Here is a 24,424-nt window from a genome sequence, read left to right on the forward strand (position 1 = left end):
TATCAATTTTATTTGATGCCCAATCTGTATCTGAATAACAAACTAGTTCCCACAGTTTCTTTTTATATGTCAAAGAAAAATTTTGTGTCTCTTTCAAATATCGCAGTACTCTTTTTCCTACTTTCCAAGTTTGTTGTGTTGGTTTATCAAGTACTTTACTGAGATATGAAACGACGAAAATAATATCAGGTCTAGATGTAGTTGCTATATACATAAGACTACCTATAAGTTTCCTATAAGGAACATCAATTACCTCTAGAGTGTTATCTATCTGAAAATTTGTTTCCTTGGTGATGCACCACTTTTACAATCACCCATACCAAATGAACTCAGTACCTTTGATATCATTTTGGGCCGTCCTAATGTGAAATTACCACTTTCTCTTAATATTGTTATTTCTAAAAAGTTCTTCACTTCACCCAGGTCCTTGGTACAAGAATTATTTTGCAAAATATCTATTGTTTCTTTTATTTTTTGTTCATGTCTTGATAATATCATATCGTCCACACAAACAATCATAAATATGTCTTCTCCTATACATAGTCAAAAATCATGTTTAGATCTAATAAATCCATTCTCTGTTACAACTCTAGGATTCCAGCATTTTGGTGATTCTTTTAAACCATATGGCGCTCTATTTAATTTTAAAACCTTTCCTCTGTCTTTTATTAGTCCTTGTGGAGGATAAATATATATATTTCTGAATCAAGTTTTCCGTTTAAGAAAGCTGTGGGCACATCAAGTTGATAAATTTTCCAATCTCTTTGCAGAACATGAGCCAGCATTTCCTGATTTTAGTGGATTCTTCTCCTGTACTTGAAAACCCTTTGCAACTAACCTTGCTTTATGTGTTGCATCATCTTTAATTCTAAAAACCCATCTTATATCTATAATCCTTTTGTTATCGGGTAAATTAACTGGTGTCCATGTGTTTAGGTTTTCCAATGACTCCAGTTCTTAATTAATCAATTATTAAGTAAATTAATTAAGATTAAATTAAAAGATTAATTAATAATTAAATAAAATTACCAGAACATGTTAACGAATACGAGTTATATTCAGCCCCTTTGCTGAAAAATGAAGAGTGGAATAATACAAATTCCAAAATAATTTAGTGGAGTAAACTTGCCTGCGGTTGGACCAATTACAAACAAGCATTCCGGCGCGGTAAATTTGAATTACTCCTCCTGGTTAAAAAACAAACCATAGTATTAGATACTAAGGTGAACCACTGGAACTGGGAATACTTAGGACAGTAAAGTAGAAGATTAGGTTAAATATAAAATGATGGTTAAGCATATGATTGGGTGTATAAGTACTGTACGAAAAAGTCATAATTGAAGGAGGCCATGGAATAGTTTATTGTTACATAGTCACAGTCGTGAGATCAGTTCTCTTCGAACACCACAAAATCAGCCACAGAATCTAAAAAAAGTGTTCGAGTAGAAGCCGAAAAGAATAAAAGAATTGATTAAAAAATATGAAGCAGTTGTACATTTCAATAAAATATAAAAATTAAATTGCTATACCCCTTAAAAATACTTTGTACCGCGCCTATGTTACTTTTAAGAATAAAACCAGTTTGCTATTATTTTTGAGACTCACACGCCACACGACTTCCACCGAGAAACTCAGATAACAAAAGAAATTAGTGACACCAGCCGGACACGGTGGAATAGTGTAATAAAACCCTCTTCTATTAAATAACACAAGAAATATGAATTCTCTCACCAGACAGGTAAAATTCCTTGATTTCATATAATATAGCAAAGATTTTTAATTTAGTTTGAAAGAATATGAAAGAAATTTGTTTTATTTTGTTTTTGATTAAAAAAATCATTTTATTTCAAATATTTGTTAAAACATATTGATGAATTTTAATTCTGAAGAATGTATGATCGTATCAATACATTATTTTTAAGTAATAAGACTAAATTATAATTTGAATAGTGCAATGTGTCTAAACTGTTGTTTCTTGCAATTATTTATATTCATATAGATTACAAATTGATTCTTTTGCAAAAGAAATATGCAGTGGACATTTGCTGTTATTAAAAGACCTTGAGAGTTTAATCGGTGACTGCAGCCAATAAGAATAATTTAAAATTTGTTTGAAATTTGTTTTTTTGTCGTTTATTTTATTGCAATATCTCTTTTGATATTCTTTTTTTCCATATTCTAAGGTTTAGTTTCCATGGAAATTGATTTCCAAGGTCTGTTTAATTCAATTCATCTTGTATTTGCTGGAGTATTTGTTCGTTTTATTGCTTTAGATTTGCCATTAATTATTCGTTATTAGGAAAACAACTTTCGCTTATACAGTATGTTTCATTAAGTTGGAACCATATGAAAAACTAGATTATTAATTTTCGAAAAACTTACGGTTTTTCATAAAAATTTCTACATGGTTTAAAGCCTGAAATATCGAATTTTTCCAGTTCTATACGAGGTGTATCAGAAAATATATGTTTTCTAGATAAAATATTTGATTACCTTCATTTAACGCTTTTCTTTTGATACTTTTTAAACTTTCTAATAAAATCATTCTTTTTCAGTTGTTTAAAACTGTGAAAAAGGTAGGAGCGCGCAATTTGAGCCTTTCAGGAGTAAGGAGACAGGAACCACAGCCTGCGGAAGTGAGTGCGCAATTTGGCAGGGCACCACTAACCCATTTGACTGAAGATGAACAGGTCATGAAAGACACAGGTAAATATTTTTCGTAGCCGTATAATGTTTAGCATAGTTCTTCCTCCGTGGCCTTTTTTTTCGGAGTCCCATTTATTTCTAATACATGTACTAGATATCTTAATGGGGGAGGTTGGTCCACAGTGAGACAAAAATCATATTTCTTCAAATTGAACTCGGAAATTTCAGAAATTAAATTTAATTACTTCACTACGGTTTAGATGCCTATTTACGACAACAACGCAATAGATTAAAACTGAAAAAAAACCTAACACAAATTGTGAACAAGCGTTTATTTTTTTCATGAAAACTGACTCACTGTGTATCTCATGCGAGGCACAGTGAGACAGTATACAGTACACAGTGAGACATGAGTATTTTAGTTTCCTTATCGAACATCGAGTCCCGAAAATTTTATATCAAATTTAAAAAGGTCGCTTAGTGGCGGCTGGCAATGGATCTGGAAGCACAAATACCACATCTGGCTTTCTTATAAAATCGACATCTTCTACGTTACAACGCTCAACAAATAAATTTTAGATAATTTTATCAACTCGACGGTAAAAATTCAATATCTTTTGATCAGAATGTAATATCGATAAAAATCAAAATGTGTTTTAAAGGTGAAAAGTGGAGCTTTCGTATGCAATTTTTGCATTTTGCTGCAGATGAAATCAATTTCTATAAATCTGATAAAATAACTTAATTTAAAAATGAATTAAACAGTTAATTTTGAAAAGACTTTACTTTTGAAAAGCATTGTTCGTTAGTGATCTTTGTAAAAAAAGAACATTTAAAAAGATGCGGCTCGCAAAACTGCCAGTAAAACAATTATGTGAACAACTAGAAGAACGAGATGAAGACTGCAGCGGGTCCAAGAAGATGCTTCAAGAAAGATTGAAGGATCTTCCCAACAAGAATGGAGGTAATCTAGAAACATTCCATTTTCAATCAGCAGAAGAAGCAGTTTTAACGGAAATAAATAAGAAATTTGAAAATGTTTCTCAAATAATAAAAGGAGTATGTAGACAGAAAAATGATAAATTTGAAGAAATTTCTAGAATAGTCGATAAGATACAGAAAACGTTAAAGAAAAGCTCAAACGATTCGAGAGCACGATAACCAATACGAAAGTGCGGTCAGCAGTTAATGCAGTAATTTTAGATCCTGCAGTGAAAGAAAAATTACCGAGAGGCGAAACAATACATCATATCAAATTCAAATTGGCACCATTTCATGGGAAGTCTTCTTGGTCCATATACCTTAGATAATTTGAAGCTGTTGCGATAGCCAATCATTGGAAAGAACAAGAAAAGGCTGTTTCCCTGACTGCTGTGCCAGAACCATAGCAATATTGTAATATTCTTGCAACGAACAAGCTAATTTCGACATACCCCATATAGGTATCGACCGAGGTACGGAGAAGCGGCGTTCATACAAGTGAAAATAGAGGAGATTTATTTATAGAGGAGAAAATAGACCAGATTATTCTAGTAAATAATGTTTTCGTATATCAACAAGAGAAATCATACGATTTCCTACCTGGCGAAACCGAATTCAAATTTTTACCACTGTGCTTTCTACAACTTTCAAAGCAGTGGCATATACTGCTCTGATGAGACCTAAAGAGGTCGAAATACGTATAAGCGGCTTGCCGCTGCCCTGTATCGAAACAAAAATCTAATACCGTCATTATATTTTCGTATATACGGCGCTCTTATTACGGGAGTTAGTTGATAAGAGAATATCGTATTGTAAATAAATAGTTGAAATAAACTAAAACCGCCCGTTTTAGTAAACATTTTACATTATTGTTACCATCATTATTTGATTTTTTGGTTGTGTTGGAAGGTTACCATGTTTAAAAGGAAAAAGACAGTTTGATTTCGCGTATAGTGCGTCTGTATATCCGCTTATACTTATTTCACCCTAAAAGTGATCTTCAGAACTGCTGTTCACAGACGGTCTGAACGTGAAAATAAATCTTTCCTGTCTTGAGAAGCAACTCTAACATGGTTTCGTATGGACGCAAATAGCGACATCTGATAATAAATCCGTAAACTAATTTTTCGAAACCAAATTCAGATTTCTGCTTTAATCTCTGCCTTCTAAAAATTGCAAGGCAAAACAGACGTTGATAAAGATGTTATTAGAGATTTGGGGAATCTAAAATTGCATTCCACAACATATCTCCTCAACTAAGCAAAAATCCTTAGCGAATTGGTTTCTAGTACTCATAAATAGTATACCGGAATAAAAGGAAAAAGACAGTTAAGATTTGATTTCACGTATAGTACGTCTGTATATCCGCTTATACGTATTTCACCCTAAAAGGGATCTTCAGAACGGCTATTCCGTTACCATGTTTATTTTTTTTTCAGTTGCCCGCCTGGCACAGGATCAAATCGCCCCTTGCGTCCGGGAAATGGAAAATGAAGGAAAAGTGAAAGAGTCCGTATTGAAAATGTTGTTCGAAAATGGGGTAAGTATGTATATTTTTTGGTTTTATCTGATTTCAAATACACAAATTAATAAGATTAGGATTATGTGATAACATTTTTAATAAGATTCGTATTTGACTGTACTTAATTATTATTACTACGTGAGTTCTTCGATAATTACGTTGTAATGGTGCTTTAATAAAGAAAATAAGAGCAATTTTTCTGTTTTGGAAACAAACACAATTCAGTAGTTTTGGATATAGCGATCGCAGATTTGTGTTGTCATAACTTTTCCAGTTGTAAAATCGCTTTTGTGTTAGAGCTAGCCAACACGTATTACTATAGAAAAACAGATCATTTCTTTAATTTTCAATCTCCCTAGTCTTTTCCATCTTATTCTGTCTGCTTCTCATCATCAGTATCAAAAGAGAGTATATGTCTCCAGTTATTTTGCAGCTATTAAAAATAAGGTTTTCCTGGTTCATCCTCTTTTAAGTCGCCGATTATAAGATGCACATGCAAAAATGAAATGTAACTTACGATTTTGGAACAGGTCTTGCAAAATACTTTGTCTCTACTTAGCTTTAACTCGGGAAAACACTTTATCCAAGCACTTTCTTGAATGGTAGACATATTTAAATCTAATATATACCGAACACTTCAAAAACACTAACCACGATACAACTTTTACTTACAACAAATGTTTGCCGGAAACTGACAAAATAATTAGACCCTTAAATAGCAGGTAGATATCTACCTACAACTTGCTACGCTAATAAAATAATCTTTTCTTGGAAAACCCATTCCGTTTTATCCTGTATAATTCTTTGTTTTCATCTGTTGGTATTTGCAGTTCGTTTCAATGAGCTAGTTATTTCTTTTAAACGGTGTTTCTTACTTCAAGTGCTCATTTCTTATAATTCTTTTTCCGTTTTCCTAGCCCTTTTTAGTAGTATAAATAGTCCTAGTATAAATATCTAATAGAGGGATCTTAGAGTATATGCACTATGTAGGTTTCAACTTTATTTGGTGTTTGTTTGTTTTTCATCCACGGTTTGGGAATATTAAATTTACCTTACTTCTTCTTCTTCTTCTTTCGGTTCCATATTAGGTCAACCTAATGTTGGCAAATCTTACGATTAAGACTATCGCATAAGGTAACAGTGTCATCAGCGTATCTAAGGTTACAACCTACTAAGAATTGATCTGTTCCCACTACTTCTCCCCTTATTTACAATTATATAATCTATTATACGTTTTGCTCCTCTTGTCCCTCATGTGTATTTATTGATGACTTGATTGTCTTTCTCGCGAAAAAAGTTATTAATTAGCGTGCTCCTCTAACATATATTTTTTTGTTGGCAGCTTATGGGTATAGAAATTGATTCGGACTATGGCGGTGCAGGATGCAATTTCATGACCACTATACTCACAGTCGAAGAAATTTCAAAAGTCGATCCGGCCGTAGCTGCCCTTGTAGACATCCACAACACCCTCGTGAACACTGTGATAATAAAATTAGGTAACAAACAGCAAAAGGAACAGTATCTACCAAGGCTAGCTACAGATATGGTGAGTACATTAGGCTTTAGATTGTTTTACTGCAGAATTCTTGTGAATACATATTCGCTCCGTGCGTGACAATGGTAGGGGTACTGGAAACGATGCCAGCGTGCGTAGCGGCGAAATATGACAAAATTGGCCCTACCTTTTTACGCATAAATTTTATCAAAAATGTGTGCAAATACATATTGCGTATTTAATTGTGCTAATAATAGCAAAAATAGTAAGTGTAGTTTTTAAAGGTTCCCAAAGATTACATATAAATTAGAGAAAAGAAAAAGATGGATCCGTGCTATTAATATGAAAAAGTAAATATTACATAACTTCATTTTTATGCAATTGAAATAGGAAAAATTTAAATAATTTACCTTAAATGATATTTTATAAGGCTTCAAGCTAACTGAAGAGTGCCTGATGAGTTTAGCTTTTATATCATAACTTTTACTATTACTGTTTTTAAATATATGCTCTTTCACGTGAAAAACTTGATTTGCCAGTACTAGATTTTTCAGATGTCATATGTTTAACCTGAAAATTGGTAGGTCCAAAACTGTCAGATGAAGGCGGTAGGTGTCGCGTCAGTCACGCACGGAGCGAATAGGCCAGGGAAATAGGCAAAAAAAGTACCCTGTTTGTTGACACTGAACCGTCCTAAAAAACGACAGTTGTGTTGAGAGTCTAGAGTTAGACTTTATTTATTTAACTATATAAAAAATACAAATATTGTTTGTAGCAAGTCAAAAAAAAAATAAATAGTATATCAAAAAGGAATATAAAACGTAACTTAAATATATCACAAATAAGAACACATATTAAACAAAAAAATATTTATAACAAAGTTAAGCACTTCAGTGGATGTTCTGCAATGAGTCACATATTCTTCTGAGCAGTAAAAACAATATTCCAAAAGATATTTTTTTATAACTTTTTCGAAAATATTACAGCTTAACGTTTAATACTTTTTGGTAAAATATTGTAATAGGTATAATTAAGGCAATTTTTATATGAAATACGTAATCTACAGCGATTTTTTCGTAGGTAGTGACAGTTTCGCGTATTTTGAACGTGGGCACCAGACTGCTTTATTAAATGGTCACGTTTTCTATGAATTTCAGTTAGAACTTGAAATATGAACAGAGTAGGAGCGGCATAATTTTAAATTTCATAAAGAAAGGTCGACAGTGTTCTAGATAACTAACCCCTGCTAAAATCCTGATGGCTTTCTTTTGTATTCTAAAAATTTGAAGTGAATTTGTTGCATTGCCCTACATGATTAAACCATAGTTTACGTGAGAGTGGAATAAAGAAAAATGTGTTATTTTTTATCGTATGCATGAACATTTCCTTTGTATGTTTACCATAAATGTTGCCCACCTACCTAACCAGGATTTATGTCTTGTTTGTTAAAATAAAGCCGCTCTGATGAATCCCTGAGCGTGAAAAGTGTCCTCCTTGTACAATCCTGTATGACTGAATACTAATATTCATATGTAATTACGTGGCTAAAGGTTCCAAGCCAAAGCCAATAAGCAAAAAAAATGTCATTTTTAATATTTCAAAGTTGACAAGCCTTGCTAGTTGGCGAATAACAAATAATGAACTTGATAGCTTTTTCTTTAGTTGTGAGGTATGAGCCGACCAGTTCAGTGGATTATCTATGGTTATTCTCAATGGTTTAACAGTCTCTTTCTTATCTGGATCATTATGGAAATTCTCTGAGATACCTCTGATTCCATAGTAATTTACTTTGTGGAGTAAAATATCGTGTGAAAGACAGTCAAAAGCTTTCGACAAGTCGCAAAGAGAAATTGCTATGCGATTGCCGCGTTCAAGCCCCTTAATCACCTCGCTCACAAAATTAAATACCGCGTTCGTAGTAGTACGAGCACTTCTGACTCCATATTGTGATTTGCTAAAGTAATTATTTGGCTCAAAATAAAAATAAAATTGTTGTTTGATAACCTTTTCAATCACTTTTCCAAAAGTAGAAACAGTGCTTATGGGTCTTTAATTGTCAGTTTTTGAGGAGTCATATTTTTTGTAGATAGGTAGTGTACTTTTGAGTATTTTAGTACTTCTAGAATTAACTTTCTTTTAAAATGTTGTTATTAATTTCGTGAACGTCCCTACAATTAGAATTACTAAGAGACTTAATTATTTGAGAGACCTCTTCTTCCACAACAGGACGAAAAAAAAAAAGGAATTGTTCGGAGAAGTATAATTTCTATAATTGAAGAGGACATCGACATTAATAGTGGGATGAGTAGACTTCGGCAAATATGCCAATAAAAATGTAGAAAATATGCGCATAAATATGCACGTGTTTACCCGAAAATATGCAAATATTTTACAAAATATGCATACAAATAAATAAAAAAATCGTAAAATAGTAACAATTTTATTTAAAAAAAAAAAGTGTACATAACTAAATATTTCCTACTATTCATTAAGATTTACATTTATTTTAAGTAACTATATCATTTTTAAGTATGAATAAACTTATTTAGAATTATGGTAACAATAAATGACCAACTGGTGTTCAAAATTTTCTAACAAAAACTTGTGGCTTCTGTCTGAGTACATATATTTATATATGGAAAAACTTCGTTCAACATCAACTGATGTAACGGGAGCATTTTTCAAACTAACCAAAACATTTGGTTCTAAATTAATTGTTTCCGAAATATTTCCAGCTAGAACACTGACTACTTCAGAAAGAATATGGTAACCTTTATTTTTTCCATAGTAGCTTCAAATTTTTTTAAAATATCTTTTCCAATATTACCTCTAACGTTCCGACAACATGACGCAAATTCTTTTATTAATGCTGTACTTTCGAACAATGACAGTTTTGGTGATTCTAACTGAGTAATTGTATTTTGAACAAAACTAAAATTTGATTTTATAAATGAAAGTTCTTGTTGAAGCAAGTTACTCTGAAAAGTTTGTTTAGAATCCAAAAGAGATTGGGAACTTTCATCTGTTAACGTATCAATTATGTTCTTTATTTTAACAAAATGATCTGCATAAAAATTAGCTGCTTCTAACCATGTTCCCCATCGCGTTAAAATAGGTTGTGGTGGAAGAAGAATGTTAGGTAGCATTTCTTTATAAAGTTGAATTCTTATAGGAGATTTAAGAAATACTTCTTTGACACTGGATATCATCGTATTTACAAGAGGAAACTTTTTTCGTATTTCCTCTGCAACTCTGTTTAATCCATGCGCTACACAAGTAACATGTATTAAATCTGGGAAAAATATTTTTAAATTTTGTCCTGCTTTCACCATATAAGGAGCAGCATCCGATAAAATAAGCAGTAATTTATTAGAAGGAATAGTTGTCGGAAGAAAAAAAGTTTCTAATGTTTCTTGTATAAAACGCGAAATTGTTAAAGCATTTGTTTTCTCAAGTTGCTGGCATGAAATAAGATGAGATTTTGCTAAGGTATCTTCTTTAAGAACACCAATCAATAAATGAGCAATATACTTTCCTGAGGAATCAGTGGTTTCGTCTACAGATATGTAAAAATAATTAACTGCAATTTCTTCCTTAATATTAATTAACACCGACGAGTATAGCCCGTTCACATTATTTCTTCTTAGAGACCGATCACTTGGAACATTAAGTTTGCAATATTTTTTTAGAAACGAACTAAAATTTACATTTGCTAATTTTGAAAGCGGTATGTTTGCAGACACTAATGCGCGACACAAGTCTTCATTAAAAGTTTCTTGCTCATCTAATTTTTTTGAAGTAGATTGGAAACATTTAGCCATTGAAGTTTGATGTTTTCCTCCTATTTTTCCTTTTTTTGCAATGTGTGAAGCAGTTCTCACATGTTGGTCTATCTGAAATTTCTTCTCACATGCTATCTATAAATAAAAATAAAAACCTTTATTTTAACCCAACCTTTAAAATATAAAAATATACAAGGTGTTTTTGGTTAATCAAATAACTGGTTTGGAAAAAAAAACACTCGCTAAGTGTTTTAAATGCAGTATTAATCCACAAATTAGTTTTTGTTACTAACCATTAGTACATCATATAACTTATTTTAAAATTCAACAAAAGTTTTTTTTTGCTAATTCAATTACAATAAAAATAATTGTGTTTTAGAATAGCTGACTTCATAAAAAAAAGTAAAGGTGAAAAATTTTTCTAAATACACACCATTGTATTGTACCATGGACAATTTTTTCTCACTAAAGGAAGCTATTTTTCATTTAAAAACAACCTACGAGTACTAAATTTCAAGTAAATACGTTTATTGGTTTTAAAGTTATTGTTGTTATTAACTAAAAGAATTTAATTTTTTTAAATTTTAACACCCTGTATCTCGAAAAGTAAATAAGTTTGACCCCTCATTAACTATATCGTTTTGTTCAATTTTTCGAGAAGTATCTACAGTCAAAAGTTGTAAGTGTCATTTGGAAACACCCTGTATGTATGAAATATTAGATATTTAATAGAAAATATTAGATACTTACAATTTTGCCACAGACTGAACAGTAGATTTTTCCCATATCCATAGACAGCTCTTTATAAGGTTTAATCCAAGTTGAAGCACTGGTTGTTTTAGGCATTATAAAATCACAATCTTCCTTTTTGTTACGCACAACGAGTGTTTACGCTTTGAATATCAAAACAAAAATGATTTACAAATCTGAGCATCAAATTAGAAATGTTTAGGTACCTAATTCAATAAACTGGGAGATTTTGGAAAATCCCTAAATTAGGAACAAAACTATTAGCCGTTTACCTGCTGTTAAGATACAATAAATTGTAGATAGATTTGGGGATTAGATCATAAAATGCAAATGAGCGAACCCTTAGCGATTATCCAATAACTGAATGCCTTAGTGACCGAGACTTTCTAAGAATGTTGAGGGCTACTTAAATTGATCTTCTTTGAAATTGTAAATGTTTTGTACCTGTAGAGATTACGTACTTAGATCATTTCTTGATTAAAATGACTACAAAATTTTATACAAGAATTGAAATAAATTGGTATGTTTAAAAATTTTCAAATACAGTATAAAAATCTGAACTTTTATGCACTTTACGCAAACTTTTATACAAATATGCCAAAATATGAAATATTTGCATAAAATATGCACAATATGCAAAATATGCAATATGCATATTTGCCGAAGTCTAGGGATGAGATATAATTATATTCCATGCAATTGTAGTAAAACATTGATTTATTTTGTCCGGAGGTAGATCAGTGTGTACCGAACTGGATCTTGTGTTGTTTATTTCGAAATTTACTATTTCCATCAGTCTCTAGGTTTATTATTGGAATTAGTAACAAAATCACAGTAAGCTGACTTTTAAGCAATTTGTAATTACAGATTATATTCAAATTTTTGTTGTTTATATACTTTGAACCAATCGAGATCCTTGGTGGCATCTGCAATGTGTTTAGTAAGAGAAAGATTAGACCTGTAAGACCTTAATTCATTATTAATCTATTGCATGGGTGTTTTTTCTGTAGTTTACCGTACTTTTTTTAGTGGAAAATGCTTTAATATTAATTTGTTATAAGTTTCGGTAAGAATGACCGTCAAAAAATCAGGATCATTATTAATATCATATTAATATTTATTAAAAACTGAAATTTTTTCAAATTTCTAAACAACAAATAAGGATATATATAAATAAGAATATTTTTACACTTTATAAAATATAATAATTAAAACATAAAATACTACAATGCAATAACGAATGATTGTAAAGAAATAAAAATTCACAAACCACCGAATTATGCCAGCAATGACGTGAATTTTCAAAAAAATTGGTAATTTCAAAACTGAAGATAATGTTTGTTTGTTTAAAAATTTATTATTCGCTCCGATGATGAAGTAACTTGTTATTTAAATGATGTTGTTAACATGCATAATTGCCGGTGTTAATCTATACACATGGATATTTCGGAACGCACAAGGTGTTGCTCAACATGCTGATTAAATGAATGATGTAAATTGTAAATAATATGAAAAATAAGAAAGACTGATCGATTTTCTTTTCAAAGAAGAGACTTTCAGAGTATATTTTTAGCTCTGAAGTATCAACACCCTAAAAAGGGTAACGGTTAACTTTAAAATTTTAAATGGGAAGGGGGTCATGTCATATTATGGCACATCATTTCAGCGACAAAATCAAAAACAAATGACCGCGTTCGGTAAACAACAAAGTGTTATTAAAATCATTCTAGATATATTAATATTACTTTAGATATATTAAAAGAGCATAAAATCAACAAATATATTATCTAAAGTCAATTAAAAATACTTTTTATAACAAGCAAATCTTGTGAAATAAATTTACCATGGCGAAATCATAGCAACAAACGTAACGTTGACGTTAGCTTTTAATTAATTACTTAACTATAAATAAACCAACTTTGAATCTGTTAAATTATTTCTGGAAGTTAAAAATTTCTTAACAATTTATTTATTTCGAATTAACAATAGTGACCTTGACATTTTATGAAATGTATCAGTTAGTAACGACTCTTATCTTCATGTTTACATTCATAAATAATATAATTCGGTAACCAGGGGTTCGAAAGCTTTGGAAATTTTTTAGAACGTTTGTTAAATGTTTTTGTGGTTTTGAATCACACCATTCCTTTTAATCACATAATACGAGGTTCTATCGATAAATTAGTGGCCAAACATGTAAATGGAGCAAATTCGGGGGAACCTAATTTGCTCCAGGGAACCCAGACCTTTTTTGAATTGGGAAGATAGGAAATAGGATTCGGTTGTGGCAAAATAGTTGATGTTATATTTTTACTCATATTAACGAAGTATTCAATGGGTAGTGGGTAGTGGGTAGGAACTCCTTGGAATTCCTTGGATAGTCCTCATCATCATCATCATCATCAGTGGCGTTACAGCTCTTTATGAGCCAAAGCCTTCTTCAGAACAATCCTCCATTCGCCCCTGTCTCTGGCAACTCTTCTCCATGCTCTAATTCCGATAGACTTCAAATCATTTTCTAGGTTGTCTTGGTACCTAAGTCTCGGTCTTCCTCTTCTTCGTTGTCCGATCGGCCCTCTTCAGTCAAAAACTTTTCTGACTATGGCATCTTCCTCTCGTCTGATTACATGACCTGTCCATCTGAGGCCTTAATGAATTTTACAACGTCAGGTTCTCCTTGGATAGTCCTATCAGGAAAAATGAATCATTTCCTGCCTTCTACTGTTGGAGCGGGAAAAAGAAGGAAGAAAGAGTAGCTGCCGGAGTGGGGATACTAGTCAAGAAAAAATGGGTAAAAACAATAAAAACATGGGAACCCATAAATGAGCGAATAGTAAAACTCATCATGGAAATCTATGGCAGGCAAATCGTGATACTGGGAGTATACGGCCCTACGGATAACAGTCTGGTAGCAGGAAAGGATCAGTTCATGGATACCTTACAAGAAGAGATCGGAAAAGTGAGACCAACACAAGAAATAATAATAGCAGGGGACCTAAATGGAAGAACAGGGAAACGACAAAATAATAGCACGATAGGCCGTTTTGGAGAAGATGTGACAACCGATAATGGAGAAAGACTAATTAACCTGTGCGAACTGAACAATCTGAAAATTACTAACGGCTTTTTCAGACATAAGGACATACATAAATATACGTATGTACAAACAACGAGAAACATCAGATCTATTATCGATTACATAATTGTCAGCAAAAGTAGTACTATGAAAATTAGAGATACACGAGTAAAGAGAGGAGCCGAATGTGGCACTGACCACCGATTAATAATTTCACAAATGAGGTTTCCCTACACGTTTAACACCCAAACTAGAAGGAAGAAAGAACACGAAGAAGACCAAGTAGAAAATGAACAAAAAGAAGAAGAAATGAAGTTCAACATAAATTTACTTCAAGAGGAATCTATAAGGGACCTATACCAGAGAAGACTGGACCAGAAGTTACAGGATTTCGGTTTTAGAAACCTCAAAGAAATGTACTAGCACGTCAAACACAGCATAAAAAAGGCGGCATTAGAAGCTTTGGGTAAAAATAAACAAAGAAACCAAAAAATGTATTGAGTAGAAGAAAATTCTATATATGAAAAGTATAAGCACCCAATCCCCAGAAGACACACAGAAGTACAAAGAGAAAAACAGAGAAGTAAAACGAAGAGGGGCAAAAGAAAAGAATGAAGAATGGGAAGAAATATGTGCACAAATTGAACAATACATAGGAGGAACAAGGAATTCGGAATCCTGGAAAATACTGAAATCTTTAAGGAAGAATAACAACGAAAAGGTCCAAATACAATACATATCAGAAAAAGAGTGGGAAGACTACTATAAAGAACTACTCACAGAAAACCGCCCAGATTTCATAGAGACAGACACAGAACAGGAACAACAACAAAATCAGAATGAAGAACAGATTGAAATAACATTAATCGAAGTAAAGAATGCCATAAAGACTTTAAAGAACAAAAAATCAGGGGGACCAGGAGCAATCGTTAATGAACAAATTAAGTACGGAACACAAAAACTACACAGAATTATACACAAAATGTTCAGTAACGCTATAAACCTGAACGAAATACCAGAAGAATGGTCCAAAGCATATACAACCAAGATACATAAAAAAGGAGATAAGAAGAAATGCGGGAACTACAGAGGCATCAGTGTGATAGCATGTATGGGCAGGTTATATGGAAAAATACTGAAAGAAAAACTGGAAAAATCTATCTCAAATAAAATCGGAGAAGATCAGGCGGGGTTCACGGCAGGAAGATCTTGCATAGACCACATTTATACACTCCAACAATTAATTGAAAAAAAAAATGGCAAAAAATAGACCAGTACACATGGCATTCATAGATTTAAAAAAGGCATATGACACGGTTCCCAGAAAACAACTATGGAACACGATGAAGGAAATCGGAATAACTCAGAGGTTAATAGAAGCCGTAAAAAACCTTTACAACAACAACAAGGTAAGAGTTAAAACCGGAAATAAATACTCCAACGAATTTAAGACCACAAAAGGCTTATTGCAGGGATGCTCTACATCTCCGACACTGTTCAAGATATTCCTCGAACAAATATTAAAACCATGGAAAACGAAATGTGAAGGGATGGGAATACCAATCCGGGACAACTTCTTGTACACATTAAGCTTTGCAGATGACCAAGTGGTAACGGCTCAAGATGAAGAAGATCTGTGCTATATGCTCCGAAAATTAGAAAAGGAATACACAAAAAATGGACTGGAAATAAATCTAGAAAAGACCGAATATTTAACAACAGAGCAAGAACCAGTGAGAAACTTGGAAATGGACGATAATAGGGAAATTAACGGCACTAACAAATTCAAATATTTAGGATTCATACTCTCAAAAAATGGAACCACCGAGCAAGAGATAACCAGCAGATTAGCACAGACAAGAACATGTATTAAACAAATGAACGGGGTACTGTGGGATAGACAGATTACCAGAAATACAAAGAAGAGAATTTATAACACCTTGGTACGCAGTATAATGACCTATGGATTGGTTGATATATTGGGTAATAAATAAACGAAACAGGTCCAAAATCACAGCAACTGAAATGGAGTTCATGAGAAGAAGCTGCAGAGTGACAAAAATGGATCGCATCAGAAATGAGGAGATAAAACGAAGAATGGCAATAGAACAAGACATACTCAGCTACATCGAAGAAAAACGTTTAATTTGGTATGGGTATGTGAGAAGAACAGATCATACAAGGTGGATAGCAAAGATTTCGGATTGGAGTCCAATAAGAAGGAGGAAAAGAGGTAGACCCCGAAGATCATGGAGGGATGAAGTGGACGAGGCCATGGAAAGACGAGACCTTAGAGATGGAGAATGGCAGAACAGAAAGGACTGGAGACGTTGGCTGAAAGAAGGAAGGCTGTAAAAATCCTTGTATAGATAAATAACGAAGTATTAAATAAGATTTTCAGGGTTTTGAAGAGAAAATGTTTGAGATGTGTTAGCTTTATTTCGAAGATCGTTTATTATGGACCAAGTTTCTTTTGCAACATTTTTAGAACTTCCCAGACGATTTTGATAGTACATTTTTTTAGCTGTTTTAATAAGTTTTAGATAGCTGCACTTGCTGATATATTCAATGACAAAGACGTTGGTAGTAAATTTTTTTTATGTACAGTAGTGAACACATATTCTTGGCTGATATGCGGATACCTTTGGTAGTCCAGGGTTTGTGATGTTTTGACTTAATTGTAATCAAAGAAAATGCCAAATGGCTTATTGAAAATACAGATAAGCCTATCTAAAAAATTACTGAAATTATAGTCCACGTCCACAGACGGAAAGTGCCACCCAGAAGTCAAGCACAAATTTTAAAATTTACGAAAGTTCTGAACGGAAAAAAAATCTTATTTACTGTGCGTATGCGTAGGATACGTTGATATATTTTTTTATTATTTAAAGAACAAAGTCTCATCCATCCGAAGGTTATTAGTGACATATTTTTAGTAACCTAATAAATTGTTCGGAACAAAATTTTTATCAAATAATGCTTTCCTATTATGTGGAAAAGTGTAAGAATGTCTTTGAATTACATATTTGTAACAGTCGAGCAGGAAGTACTATACCTATATTTTCTGTTGCATTATAAGTTTCGCATTTTGAAGGTTCGCCATTTGAGAAGAGCCGTGAGTGTTCAAGTCGTAGACGTGTAATAATAACTTGAGTCGCCTTTATCAAAGTCGCCATTTTCCACCTTGACCAAGTTTACAGAAACCGCGAAATTCTGTGGTAGCTTTATTTCGGTTACGATTTGCCTAATTATTATAATTTATTGTAAATATGTAATGAGAATTTTGATTCACACACATTTTTTATAGTCTGTCAAGTATCTACTGAGAAAATTCAAAAAAAAAATAAACATTGGCGATTGTGATACTAATACTGTAACTTTGTTTACTTTGATACAAATTTCGCTACATCCAAATCCTTTGAAATGGGTCTAGTTAAATCAAAAGTCACTCTTGTCAAAATTCATTTTATTTTAATGAAATTACACAGTGCTATATTTTCTTTACTTTGTGGACCACAGAATGAGTTCGTGGTTAGGTACGCTTGGTAGATCCATGTTCTGTAAAGGTTCTTTGTAGTATTGGATTTTGGAGCCAAGTGTCTCCAAAATGAATTTCAAGCAAATTCTTGACGTCTTTAACCCTTAACTACCATGGCCAAAAATAGTAACATTTGTACCATGGCAGGGTCAAATTTGACACCCCATTGTTTTTTGTATCAAAAAATATTCTTTTTTTAACTTGTTTTATTTTAAATTATTTTGTTTACAGCTACTTTTACATTTATATAAAAATAAACGAATTTGGTTTTTGTCGTTGTGGCTCTGGATTTGCGGAAGGCATTGGTTCCTGAAGTCCGGAAACTTTAAAAATGGCACTACGAATTTCTCTCGGTAAACAAGTTTGCTGAGCTCTACGAGTTAAATGGGCCTTAATAAGTTCTTGACCTAAAGTGGTTAGAAACAATCTTCTTTCCATTATTTGATTTTGCTGAACTCCATTAAAAATTACGTTAGCATTTAATCCTCCAATGTCCAAAATGCGAAACCATATTACTTGAGGCCATCTACGAGTTCTTCTGCCAGTTTTATAGCATGCACATTTCTTATTAACGAAAACCAATTATCTGCTGTTATGTTTCTATTTGTATCAGAAATTGGTGGAATAAGTGTCAAAACATCTAGAGTGGGGATGGATAACTTTTTTGGATTTGCTCTGCGTGTATCTTTTCCAGTATATATAAAACCATTTAGCAAATAATGTGTCTTAGAATCTACTAAACACTGCATTTTCAGACCGTATTTGTCTGGCTTATTTTTGAGATACATCCTGAATTGGCACCTTTCTCTAAATGCAATAAGCATTTCATCTATTGTGAGATATTCACCACAGCTATAATTGGACTGGCAATTAATTATAAACATATTAAAAATATTGGATATAGCTGCCAGTTTATCTCCGTGCGCAATACGTTCTTGTCTAGTAGCTGGGTCGTCAAAACAAAGGCTTCCAAGCAAAAAATAAAATCGGTTTAGTGACATGGTTGCTCGAAATATATCACGGCGAGTACCATTCGTAGCAAATAAAGACCTTAAATCTTCATTATTGGATTTAAATACCCCAGCTAAATATAATAAGCCCAAGAAAGCCTTTAATTCAATTATGTCAAGATGATTGGTATATTGACACGATAAATTGTGTAAATTATATTTAGAAGCCATATTAGTTATTCGTTCATTGGTTTTCTCAAGAATTTCTTGCAATATATCGTGGCTAATAATACATTCCCAAGCATCAACTGGTTTCTCTGGCATACTAGCTCGAGCTTTTCCAATAACACCAGGTAAATGACTAATTAAATTATGCTTACGTGTACGAGAAAAGGTGGGAGAAGTTTTAGACCACTTGTACCTATTTTTGCCATAAAACACATCCCTTGAGTCAGCTATATCACTTTCTTCACCCGAATATTCACTACCAGTTTCGGACTTATTAATTTGCCAATTTTTTTCGTCATCATCGTCCCATTCCTCTTCACTGTCTGTTTCGTGATCACTGTGTTCACTAGCCTGGTCTAAAAACTCACTGTCACTATCTAGTCCATTGTCCATAATTTTTTGTCCCTCCTCTTCAAGTTCTTTCTGTGTCAGAGGACGTTTATTGCGACTACACCCCGCCATTTCAAATTACTCGTTAATTGCACTAGAAACACTTATACCATAAGCGGGTCAAAATTGACCCTATGCGTGCCTAACTCTGCAGTAGTAACAGATAAACTAACTGAATTTTCGTAGATCGATAAATCACCTACCGGTCGAAGATTAGCAGAAAGCGCGCAATGCTCAATCTATGTTTCGGTAGCGAAACTTGGCATTAAAAACGCGGGGGGTCAATTTTGACCCCGCCATGGTACTTAAGGGTTAATTAACTTCTCCCGACTGACATTTTGTATCTTGTTGGCTTTAAGTACGGTAGGATTGATACGAGATAACTTTTCTTTAATCTTAGTTACGCTTTGAAACACTCCAGTTGAAACGTTGAAATTTGGATCACCCTTCACCAAAATGTCAAGGTTTTTTGATGGATCGCTTCAGATAGTCGTTTACATTCGGTAAGTTTAAAATACCACTACAGTATAGCTTTAATGAAGCTATCAGCCTCTTCCAGTCGAAAAACTTAAAATCTTGGTCAGCTAATTAAACAGTAATTATTATGGATAATTATTAAGGATATTTAAAGGTATTATTTAAAATTTAATTAAAGGTTAAAGTATAATTAAAGTATTAAAGTATAAGTTAAATTAAACAGTGGTAAAATCTTTTATTTCATTGTAATATTCTGTAGGATTTGCTACAACTTCATTTTTTTATTTCTTTTTTAATCAGCCCAAATATCCTATCGGGAGGGATAAATAGGTGCCCTCTAACAGGGAATAATAGCTCCATTGCCTTTATATTTACTGGAGCTCGCTTGCATAACCATGCCAAGCACATAGTAAGCACAATTTTGTTCTTATTTTGACCGCCACATCAGTCACACACAAGTCTCACAGTAGTTACCTTTGACATATCTGTTTGGCATAAACGGTGTCAGTTTGCAGAGGCTACATGATTGGAAGATTTCCCGTATTGGTCCTCGGTCCGGTAATAGCTGAAGTATCTACTTAGCTGAGTAGCTTTTGAGTATCCCTGAACGACAGTGACATTATGTAAATAAAGCTGCTTGCTGTAATAATATGCCTGCTGGTCTGGACTTTAGGTAAGGACAGGTTTTTGTGAAGGTCGAAGGAGAAAGTGATTACGTTGGTATTTTCTTCCTTCAGTAAATTATAGAATGCCTTGGCTCGTAGCTTGTGGATTCTTTCTTGACATATCAAATTAGCCTTCTCACCTCCTTCAGATCGTTAAATTTTTTTCTCTAGTGATAAACATGTGGAACACATCTGTACGTGGTGTACGAAAGCCTAAATTAAAATTTTTGTTTAACACCTCCCGGAAAAAACCTCTCTTGACAGGTTCATTTGGCGGATCACTCGAGTAAAAACGGTAGACTTAGTAATGTTTAAGTTTTCAGACAAATATCTCCATTCGGATTTGCCACGGCAATAATGTGACTCAATACATTTTAGCTTCATTATAAAAGCCATAACACTTTGCTTCTTAGTTAAAAATTTTGTTGTCTTTGTGTCTTCACCCCTTCTTTCAATAGGTACCTACATTATTTCCTTTTTATAATTTTCAATGATTGTTCCAACTCTTTATAATGTGTTGTGTAATACGAAATATATTCAGAAATGTCTTTTATTGTTATCACTTCAATTAGTAAGATATTTGCACTTCGTTGTTTTCTCTGGTCTCCTGGACCTCCCTTCTTGCAATTCTTGCTGCTTACGTCGTCTTTTTACATCCTGTATTTCAATACTATTTAATATAAATGCGTCTGGTCCAATTCTTTGTTGAATTGGAGTAGAATCGTTTATTGACTTCTGCAAGTTCACTTAGTTTTAATTTTCTGCACTCAAAAGCTCTTGATTTGTGCTGGTACTGCGGTTGTTTTGGTACTTTTCCGATGTATCTGAAATAGAAAGAAAACTGTTTTAGATCTCCTGAAAAATTGGTGGGTCAATAACAAGAGATTTTAAATTCAAATAATGGTTTAAGCCAAACTCTTACGAATAGTACACTTACTTGAGCCGTTTCGTAACATTACATTTCCATTTTCCAGGTTGCCTAATTCGTTTTCAGCATTTTGTTGGTATTACTGGCACGGGTGAAATATCCATTTTTTTTGTATTAACTTAAAAGTTCATATTTCGATTAATGTGCTAATAATGCTAAAAAATTGAAATAACCAAGCAATGATTAAAGTGAATCGTCCATGTTTCTTGTTTACGATATTTACGTCACGTGAATGAAAGAAAGTCTCCTGATTGGCTCTTTTAAACATTGTAAAAACCTCAATTATGTGTGCGAATTTTTTGAAATTTTTAAATTGATTGCAAACCACCGAAAAAAATAATAAAAAGGAGAAAATGACGTTTTTGGGGGATAGGGAAGGGGTGGCGGGCTATCATTGCGCTGAGTCTTATTATTAACTCCGCAAAAACTCGACAAAACCGTTAACAACCTTGAAAAAACATGGTTTTTGGGAGATTCTTGAATGTCACTTAAGGAGACAGTTACTTCAAATTATATATAACCTATAAAAAAACTTGATCTATTTTATAGTCTAAAGTAAAAGTTAAGTTTTTCGAGTTTTTGAAGATGGCACATCTTACGGAAAAATCTGAAAAACCACAAACCACAACATAATGATAAAAAGAGAAATGTAATTTTTCCATCCTTGTCATAATATTGCCGTCATGATACACTTTATCTCCGTTGGCTGGCTTCGTGTTATATACACTCGCGATCATAAAATCCGGGTCACCTTGAAAATCACCGATATTTCATTTTTAACGAGCTTTATCGTAAATAATAATAACACAAATACAAACTAATGCATGTTTCTGAGAATTGTTGCGGTTTCCTTTGTAACAAAGAATTCCAATAGTGCCGATTTCGCGGTAAAGTGCACACTTCCCAAAATGAACGCTACCTGTAACTCCGCTTGTTTTAAATGTCTCGTTTGTACTTCGACTTTCTGTTCAAATGCAACGGACAAACGTTTATTATTGCCACCATTAGTGTTTATTAGTGCCATTATTAGTGTTTATTTTTTGACAAAAATGCCTTTGACTGTTGTTGAAACGGCACAAATTGTTGCACTTGTGGAAGACGGTCACACTCAACGGCAAGTCGCAAGAACTGTTCTTAAAGAAAGGCATAAGCCTTTCTACGGTTCAACGAGTGCTTCAACGCTTTCAGGAGGCAAGTTTGCTAACCAGGCGACCTGGCTCTGGACGAAGAAGAACGACCAAGGCACTAGATGACCGTTTCCTTGTGTTTCAGGCTTTACGAAACCGGACCTCAACTGCGGTTATGCATCAAAATCGTCTAGAGGAAGTACGAAATCGCAATTTTAGTGTTGCAACAGTCAGAAGAAGACTTCGTTCTTCTTGACTATCTTCTCGGGTAATGGCTAGAGGACCGCCACTTCGCCGGGTGCCTCGAGTTGCACGACTAGCTTTTGCTCGACAATACGCGCATTGGGGAATTAACGATTGTAGCAAAGTGTTATTCTCAGATGAATCCAGTTTCTGCCTAACTGGATCCGATGGACGTGTAAGAGTTTGAAGGAGAACCGGTGAACGATTTTCACAAGCTTGCATTGCTCCAAGAATCCCATTTGGTGGAGGCTCGGTCATGGCTTGGGGAGGTATATCTTCCGACTTCCACACAAAATTACCCTTCATCGAAAATGGGTCCCTAACTGCACGACGGTACATTACGGAGATTCCGGAAGAACATGTTATGCCCAACATGGCAGGGCTTGGAGAAAACGCCGTTTTTATGCAGGACAACGTGCGACTGCACGTTGCCAGGATCAGTATGTAATACTTGGACGAAGTTGGAATTACGAGGGTACCCTGGCCAGCTAGGTCTCCGGACCTGAATCCCATCGAACATCTCTGGGACGATTTGAAAAAACGTATTCAAACCCTTACACCTCCTCTTAACAACGCACAGGAGCTTAAGGATCTGTTAGTGAGAGAGTGGAATAACATACCACAACATGTAATCCGGAGAAAAATTGAGAGTATGCCCCGTCGTCTGCAAGAGGTTATTAGAGCAAGGGGAGGCAATACACGATATTGGTCATTGAAATTTCACTGATTTTTTACCACGTTCTGTATTTTCCATTTATTTTTCGTATGTCTGTTTTATCAACAATTTGATTTGTTTTCTGTTTTTTTCAATAAAAACAATAAAAAAACCATTTTTTTCTTTCAAAACAAACATTGATGACAAATAAAAAATACATTAGCCAAAAAAAGGTTATAACTGCACCAGAGGCAAAAATATTTAAGAAACTTGAAATTTTCAAGATGACCCGGATTTTATGATCGCGAGTGTATAATAATTTATACCAAATTTCATGATCACATTACCTTGGAATATCTATAATAGATCCCACAAGTTTAAAAATGCGAGTTGTGTTTTTATTGACCCGCTACGCATAGAGATATTTTATTACCTTGACTAAATATGAACCAGATGCGCCGTTTATAAAGGTTTCGACGTTTTTATCTATTTTTTTTTTGACAAATTAAAAAATGTTTCCTAGTTGTAATTCTTCTCAGGTTGTTTTCCTTTTGTGATTGCGACGACTAAAAGAAGAGCATTCACTGTCTATAACTCTGTTTCGGCGAGTGAAGGTCAAAAACAGAAGAAAATAGAGAAAGTTATGAGCCTAAAAGACCTCTCTTAGCGCTATATATTATGACTGCCTTTCCAATTACTGTTTTTATCTTGAATTATTTCCCACCTGTTTCAGCAGAATTTGTAGTTCCCAGTTATCACAAATCGCTCTATACTCAAGGTTCCAACTATTTGATTAACACTCGTTTTAGCGATAACAAAAGTGATTTCCAATGTTACTAAGTAATTAGGTTTTAGAAGATAGTAAGATAATTATCATTTACAGCAACTTCCAATAAAAACTCAATTATCATTAACGAGTATATTAGTTTTATAACAATTATCACAAGTTTAAAAATAAACGTATGAAG

The 24,424-nt window shown here is 33.4% G+C and overlaps 1 protein-coding gene across 1 annotated transcript in view; it reads left to right on the forward strand.

The window, feature by feature from the left end:
* Nucleotides 1–1,581: 1,581 nt before the first annotated feature.
* Nucleotides 1,582–24,424, forward strand: part of LOC140440347 (short/branched chain specific acyl-CoA dehydrogenase, mitochondrial) — a 36,544-nt gene continuing 13,701 nt past the window's right edge. The window contains exons 1-4 of the mRNA XM_072530796.1: nt 1,582–1,738; nt 2,556–2,706; nt 5,067–5,167; nt 6,492–6,698. Coding sequence (XP_072386897.1) covers nt 1,718–1,738; nt 2,556–2,706; nt 5,067–5,167; nt 6,492–6,698 — 480 coding nt within the window. The 5' untranslated portion in view covers nt 1,582–1,717. The remainder of the gene's footprint in view (nt 1,739–2,555; nt 2,707–5,066; nt 5,168–6,491; nt 6,699–24,424) is intronic.

Source organism: Diabrotica undecimpunctata, chromosome 4, assembly GCF_040954645.1.
Source record: "Diabrotica undecimpunctata isolate CICGRU chromosome 4, icDiaUnde3, whole genome shotgun sequence".
NCBI classification, from domain to species: Eukaryota; Metazoa; Arthropoda; class Insecta; order Coleoptera; family Chrysomelidae; genus Diabrotica; species Diabrotica undecimpunctata.